The sequence below is a fragment of the Austrofundulus limnaeus genome, unplaced genomic scaffold (assembly GCF_001266775.1).
Source record: "Austrofundulus limnaeus strain Quisiro unplaced genomic scaffold, Austrofundulus_limnaeus-1.0 Scaffold13, whole genome shotgun sequence".
NCBI classification, from domain to species: Eukaryota; Metazoa; Chordata; class Actinopteri; order Cyprinodontiformes; family Rivulidae; genus Austrofundulus; species Austrofundulus limnaeus.
In genome coordinates this window covers 882,844-890,792 of record NW_013952415.1, presented here as the reverse complement: position 1 = coordinate 890,792, position 7,949 = coordinate 882,844, and the positions used below count along the sequence as shown (strand labels likewise).

Genomic DNA, 7,949 nt, shown 5'->3' with positions numbered 1-7,949 from the left:
CATTTCTGTATTTTTTATTTTTTTTATTTTTGGAGGGAGATCACCTAATAAATGTCATTACGTAAAAACTGCTCAATTTAAATCAGTACTTTTACTTTAATACTTGAGTACAAAAAACATCAGATACTTTAGGATATATACTTGTACTTTTACTCAAGGAACACTTTGTTGTACTTTATACAACACTGATTTTAGGATGCTTCAGAATAAGAAAGTTTGTTGTCAATACACAGAAGGTTAGAAACGCTACCATTTGTAGGGTAATAGCATTCATCAGGATATGAGACAGCTTCATTGACCTGATGTCAAACAATTCAATGAAAAAACTGCACATAATTATTTTCCATTTGCAATGGCCGTACCCTGTGACTACCGCTGTAATGACTTAGAGTCAAAGAGCTGGCTGTCTCCTGATGAGATGTTGACAAAAAAAAAAAGGATATTCAATCTAGGTGTAGTGGCAGTGTTTGACAGTTTCTCTGCAGGAGGCGGACAAAGATCCGGTATCAGAACAGGCCACAGCATGTCACCACCCACCAGAGTTCCCAGCCGTCTCTTTTTCTTTGCACTGTCAGTGCAGTCAGGACCTAAACTGCACAAGGTTTGTTTGCTTGGACTGTCGCTCCCTATAATGATGCTAATGTTTTCCTTTCATACATGTTGCAGAATTGCAGTATAAAATGATTATGGAGCCTCCAAGTAGAAAAGGTAAGATGCAATCCGGATTTATTGCTGTTTCCGTTGACACTAACCGGCACGGATGAGGTTATCGTTGAACCTCAGCTCAGTTTTGTTGCATGTGCTCCCTGTAGGAAGGACGCACGACCCACGAGACAAAAGACCACCCGCTCAGGGTGGTGAAGCCCACGCTGCACTCTGTCTGGAGGGGCCACTGCAGGACACACGACCGCTGAAAGACCAGGTTTTTAGGTACGTTTCCGTTCAACCACACTAAACCCATCCTTCAGCATGCCTCCTGTTTCCACCATGTTTTTTTATTAGTGATTTATTGATTTAGAGAAAACTGTTGTAACAGAAATGAACTTGTGAAAACAAATCACACATTAGAGATTTCAGCATAGTGACCATCTTTGATTCGAAGTTTTAAAAGGATTTATCTATTAATCTGTTTCTAGCCTTTACACATTTGTTTAGTATACAAATATATAATAAAAAATTTGTTTTTAGCATTTTTACGTTTTCTTAATTATCTCATTATTGAGAAATAGCTTTGAAGAAGGCAGTAAAGCTCAGCAGGACCGTGGCACAAAGATGAAGGAGCACCTCGTCACTTCCTTACATCCTCTACGAATTCACAGCGGTCTCTCTCGTCCTCCGCGAGCCCCCACCCTACAGGAGTGTGAGGTCATCATCCGCCAGCTTTACAATGCAAACAGTTTGCAGTCTCAGGAAGTAAGTGCTTATCACAATACGTTTCCTGCCAAATCTGGTGAAATATTTTTAAAAAAAGCATTTGATCATTTGTTTTTACTACACTCACTTTCTGTATTTATAAATTTGACAATTTGTCGTGCAGATTGTTCGTGTGAAGGCGCTGCTGAGAGAAATTGTTTTGTGCAAGAAAATCACTCCAGAAAACTACATTCTGACCAAGTCATACCTCACTGATGGAACTAGGTAAAGTGATATAATTGTGCTCTTTATTATTAACATACAATCAACTTTAATATAAAGTTTGTCAAATGACCCTTTTTGTGTGTTTCAGGAAATCTGTAGAAGACAAGAAGTTTCCCAAACTCAGTCTCCAGTCTTTTCCAGAGAACATGTATGCTTCATTTGTCCTTCCAAAATGACACTTTGTGTATTTTTGTGTGAAACTGGTCTTATTTGCTTTGTGTGCATTTAGATTCAACGGTTTAAAGATTTTAGAAGCTAGGTGGATGTGAATAGGACTTTAATTACTATTGCACGGCCCTTAGGAACAAAAGTTAAATTAATTCTATTATTCTCATTTTTATGGARGAGAATTAACCATATGGCCAATGTTTTACTGGTGCATTTAAGTTTTTATGTAAAAGGGGTTCCCCATGAAGTTTTTATGTATTCAGCCCATAATTGTYTGCTTATGTCATTTGAACCATTTAATGTACAGCTATGTTACAGATTAGGAGATGTGGAGGAAGTTCTACTCAGTATTTCAAAGCTTAAAGAGTGTAGAGCATTGGTAGCTCATTTCCTTTTAAAAGTCTTTGAATATAGAACTTATGAAGCTATTTGCAGCTAATTGCAAAGCTAAAATCAAGTGTAAAAAAGTTTGAATATCRCACTAACTGTTGGAAGGAAATAACAATAAAAAGTTGTTTTCTTAAACTCCAAGCAGGGAGAGTATTATATTTTTCTAATGTAAATCCGAACCACTGTAAAAGGTGCAAGATTGAGGTMCTTTTTTAGTTTTGAAATGTCATTTACATTTGACAGTGGTGGGCAGCACTAATCTAAAAATTAGTTCCACTAGCCCTYAAACAGTAACTCAGATATTTAGGTCCCCTAATTCTAAAGCACTAATGCACTGAAAGTTTTAGCAAAAGCTAATTCTTYACTAAAATAATCCAGTCAACCCATGAACATTCTTCAACAGACAACATGCGTCACGTGTTGCCATGTTGCTCACTTAAGTCTTATCATTGACATTCCACAGCTGTATTTGGTTTCATTTGTTGTCACCTAGTAGATAAGTGACACACATGAACAAAATGTGTGACAGCTTACACCATCAGCTGTTAACATTAATGTTGATCAATAACATTTGTAGACCTCAGTTAGTGCTTCTAAATTTAGCCTATAAATTTAGCAAGTGCTAATCCACTAAATGAAGTTTCAAATTAGAAAAAGCCCAAAAGCACTAATCAGGAAATTGTGCCCCTTTTCCACTAGTGCCACTTAGTGTAGTGTCTGTACGGTTCGGTACCGTTCCAAGCCATTTCCATTAGGCCAGATTCAAGGAACCAGCCCTTTATTTAGTACCTACTTCGTTGTGGTTCCAAGTGGTCCCAGTCGACACCAAAATGCGATGTCAGAACACTGTTCGTCACTGATTGGCTAGGGGGTGGAGTCACTGCCACTGTAAGCTACCTTTACAACAACTCGAGGCACCATTTTTTTTTTTCAATTGTAGCAGTGACATTAGTCGTGTTTCCATCCAATTTTAATTAGAATTTTTAGCAAATTTTTTAAAATTTCAGAACTTATTCTGCAAACGTGTTTCCATCTCTCATTTTGCGCATTAACTTTTTTTTTCGAAAAACCCAAAAACCACCTCCACCAACCGCCCAAAACACACCCACTGGAACCASACTGGAACGTCAAAGCACCCGAACTGACACGTTCTGACACTGACCGTACCAACACTACACTTAAGTGGCACTGGTGGAAAGTTCCCCTATTAGTGCTTAAGTGCTTTAGGGGAACTGTGCCCACCACTAACATTAGATATGTATGTTGTCTTCGTCATCTCCTAGGTCAGGAACGGCTCAGTCGAGGGTTGTCCTCCCAGCCCTCACGCAGAGCCTCAGCTCCAGCATCGCAGACAGACAGAGGAGGACTCGCGCGATGCAGAAAGATCGACTGAAAAGGACTTTGTGGTGACTGATTGAAACCAACACACCATCAGGCTTAGACATCAGACAATCATAAGTATGTATGATTTTTACAAATTGATTTGTAATGGTTTAAATATGTAAGACGAATGTTTTGGCCTGCCAAAGGAAGAAAAGCTGACGATGGCTCAGTCTATGTATACCAGTAAAGCATGACAATAAACCAGCATGTTTAAAACCTTAAATGATGTCGGTCACCAGTGATACACCTGTGTTTTTCCCAGCTATGACGTAACAATTTTTAAGCTGTTAAATAAGTCTGTGGCCCAATTCTGTTCTCCACCCTGATGCCTAATCCCTGCATCGTCACACACGTTATTGTCGTCACAGCTGAAGTGCTTCACCGTTGAGTTCAGATGGGTTGAAATGGAATTCTAAGGGCTGAGCAGGGCATAATGTTGTGACCAAACACAACTGTTTGAAACTATGTGTCAACACTTATAATAAGTCAAACCACAGACTTGAGCTATGGACTTTCAGTTTGCATCAATCTTTGGCAAACAAACCAAAGGAAATCTTTACCTTTTAGCAAACCAAATATCTAATTATGAATTAAAGATGTTGACACTTGATCACGAATACAAAAAAAAWTAATAAAAAATGAGAACTGTTTTGCTATAATACTACGTATCTTCAGATCCTTTGGAGTGATCAGTTTGTGCAAAGTGAATTAGATTTTGTGCAGACAGAAAAGAGTGCCTACAAGTCATCATCAAAACCTTCYTAGAAAGATTTCAGAAGGGGACAACCCTATGGTTTCACACGTTTCTTGAAAATCTGCATTATTTCAAAATACTTATTCACTGAGTGAAAAGGTTGAAATTGGGCAACAATGTTACCCCTCAAAAGCATTGTCTGTGCTAGAAAAAGATCATTTTGTCTATCAAACAAGGCGTTATAGAATGTTTAGGTGATTTAAAAAAATCCATAAAAAATGTTTTTAGGAGAATCCATTGGGAGTGAATAATATAAAACTATTTTAACATGAAAATATCACTTACTCTATGAGAATATGCACTTTATGTCTTTGGATCAAATTGCTCAAGTCCACCAGCTTCTGTAATCGCCCAGAATGGAAACACTCAAATTTAGCTGTCACTGCTTRTTTACTATATTTAAAAAAAAAGGAATGAATGAAATAGAATTAAGTATGCAACTTTCCCGATGAATGTCAATAAACCTGCTGTTAATAAAACAGAAGTTTTCAATGTGGATGATTTTATTCTTTATAACATTGAACCAGTTTACTGTCTCTTTTAGAGCATTAAGTATTGAGACTGGAAAGCAATTTTAAAWGCAAATGTGAATAATGATGCTGAAAACTTTTTGCTAAAACTTGTTTTATATCAGACAGCACTGTGTGAAGCAGTGCCATGCTTTGATGGAAGTGTGTGGAATTAAATGATGAGATTCAGGCAAGTATAATCAATTTCAACCAAACAATTCATTTTTCTCCCATGCTTGGCTGAATGTTTCAGCTTCCAGTGACACTTTTCTCTTTGCTGTTCTTTTTTCTTTTTATTTATTTTCTTTTTAGAACTTCTTGGTTGCTTTTATGGGGTTGATTCCACTTGTAATTTTGCACATTCACTATGTTTGTTGACCACAGTAACATGATCCAGTGTCCTGGTCATTGGGGTAGACTCCAGTCACTGAAGTGCTGGTTTGATTAGTTCCTTCTAGCTGTCTTTCAGTCCAGCCATTTTTACATACTGGACTTCCCAGTATCAGCCACTTCTTCAATCTGTCTGTGTCACATGCCATGTTTGGACTTTTAGTCTTTCTGGATGGTTCCTAATACTTCTTGCACTCATGGGGTCTCTGACGTTATAGACTTTCACTCAACTCTTTGTCACTTTTGGCTTTTTCGTGGTCATTCTAGACAGTGCATTGAATGTTTCTGTCTCGATTGTTCTGCTGATCAGTAGCTATTGCTTGGCTCTATTGGTGCTACTTCCATTTCCATTCTTGGCCCCCTTGAAGCTGCTGAGATGACAGACATTTCTGTGTTGTGCAGTGGCGATTTATTTGTCAGATGGTTGGAATTAACCCCCTTCAGGGTTGTTTTGTACTTTGGATGGACCAACCTTGGGCTCCATGTGGGTTCAATCTATTAGCAGCTCCTTCACCTGTGCTGCTATGTTCATAGAGAACAGTTAGTTTCTGAGAACCATTTTCAGGGCTTGATACAGTCCAGCTTCTCTTAGATGTCTGCCACTTGTAATGAGCACCAGTTTTGACTCTTATAAAATGCTGAACCATCTCTCAGACGAGTCATAGAATATCAGTGTCAGTAAGTGGTAATACAGTTGWAGCAGCCAAGTAAGAAAAGGCTCCAGGAAATCGATGTCTTTTAAATAAAATATGATCATTTATTTGCCTTTGAGAGCACCCCGTCTGTCAGAACTTTGCTCTGCAGTTTTTTTACCGGTCTTGCAAATGACAAGTGTGTAAAAGTCAACAAATACAAACTAGGTCTAATTTCCCGACATCAAAACTTTATAATTACACAAGTTGAGGCAGGTTAAGAATTGCACACGCATGGCTAGACAAACCATTACCAGATGAGACCTGGCTTTGCTCCTCTTTTAGAGCTTTAGCACCATCTGTTCATAATCAAATAGCTAAAGTGAAGTCCAGTAAGCTCTTGTTCATTTGTTTAAGATCAGACTGTTTAGGCTGAGCACATCCTCAGAAAAATGACTATAACTCCGTCTATTGTAGATACAGTATTAGCATAAAACTTGGTGTCTTAGTAGCAGAGTCATCTCCTATAGGGCACTGACAAATCACAGTGTTTAATCCTTGTCCTGCAAAGAAGCAGGGAATTTACAACAACTCAAGGATTGCTTCTTTTTCATTTTGAAATATTTAAACAGATGTATGAGGTATTATTAGTATTTTTGTGTTTTATTCATATTTAGTTGAATAAGTAAATATATCTAATCCACACAAAACATTAACCAGATTTTGTCATAAGAAATATCCCCCCAATCCGACCAACCTAAAACTTGTGTTTCAGTTGTTGTTCTTTCGGCTGCTCCCTTCTTCAGGTATCACCGCAGCGAGCAAACTCCCACGAAAGATTTGGCAATTGTTTTACGCTGGATGCCCGTCGTGACGCAACCTGGGCTAGAACCCGCAGCCTCTGGGTTACGTAAAACTTGTGATTCAGCAAAAAGCCAAGCATCTTCTCGTTTGCTCTTCCACTAGATGGTGGTGTTTTTGAAGCAACCTTTTAGTCAAAGTGTTTGRGTCACATTTAGGTTGGTCAGAATGCACCTTGGTGTCAGTTCCAGTCACATTTTTAATGTTTGTTTAGGATGGAATGTTTGACCTTGATATGAGGTTGCAAAATAAACAGAAACTCTTAAAAAAATTAATCTATTAGCTCCTGGGATGAAATATGTGATTCAGACAGAAACAAAAAAAAAAATGTGGTTCTACTAAATCATAGAAAATAGATCTTTTTTTTTGATGCATCACCACTTCTTTGTTGTAATGTGGGAACTGGCAGACTTTAGCACTTTGGAGTGGGTGCAGAGCTATTAACATTCACACAGCGTTGCTGTGATGGGAGCTGCTCTGTGCCAGCTGCAGCCTTATGAGGCTTTCAGCCACTGAAACCACGAGCAGAGTTGGTTTTCATCGCGGAGCAGAAGTACCTCTGCTGCGTTAAATAATTWGTCACACTCAGCCAGTCTTGTTTCGTGTGCTATTTTATCTACGTGGTGTTTTATTGAAGCACTGCCCCTGCCTTAAAATAGCCCTTTTCCCCCTCTTTCTGCATATTGTAATTAAGAAGGAACTCTGCATCAATGTGTCACGCTTCTGTGCCAGAAAATTCACATAATGAGATTAAATGGAAAGGGAAGTTGACGAACAGCAGGAAATGAAAATAAGGAATGATGTAAAACACTTTACTGGTGGCATAAAATACTGTAGTTTACCGAGAGAATACTGTAAGTCTGAAACTGGAGCCAAAAAGTGACATGGCTTTTTACAAAAACTGCTTTGAACCTGCAGTAAAGAATAATAATTATGTATTAATTTCAATACATTACGACATGTTTTAGTTTTATGTCATAGTTTGCAATGGGCATTTTATTTTACTCTATTAAGTCATTTGTAGCATTATAAAAAAAGCTTTGTCCATTTAAAAAAAAACTACAGAAAACAAATTTTTCTTGTTTTCATAAACCTTTGGCTGTCTACAGAATGTCATTAACATTAAATAAACAAATAAAGCCATCAAAAAACACCTTTTGCACAGATAATTTTGATGCAAGTGTTTTTAAAAACTATTTTTCTGGAAATACTCTGAATGATATC

The 7,949-nt window shown here is 37.8% G+C and overlaps 1 protein-coding gene across 1 annotated transcript in view; it reads left to right on the top strand.

Moving 5' to 3' along the window:
* ccdc74b (coiled-coil domain containing 74B) overlaps window positions 1-4,812 on the top strand; it is a 5,954-nt gene extending 1,142 nt beyond the window's left edge. Inside the window, exons 2-7 of the mRNA XM_014002417.1 lie at window positions 667-708; window positions 789-930; window positions 1,224-1,413; window positions 1,538-1,638; window positions 1,727-1,786; window positions 3,480-4,812. Coding sequence (XP_013857871.1) covers window positions 667-708; window positions 789-930; window positions 1,224-1,413; window positions 1,538-1,638; window positions 1,727-1,786; window positions 3,480-3,606 — 662 coding nt within the window. The 3' untranslated portion in view covers window positions 3,607-4,812. The remainder of the gene's footprint in view (window positions 1-666; window positions 709-788; window positions 931-1,223; window positions 1,414-1,537; window positions 1,639-1,726; window positions 1,787-3,479) is intronic.
* The last annotated feature ends 3,137 nt before the right edge of the window (window positions 4,813-7,949 follow it).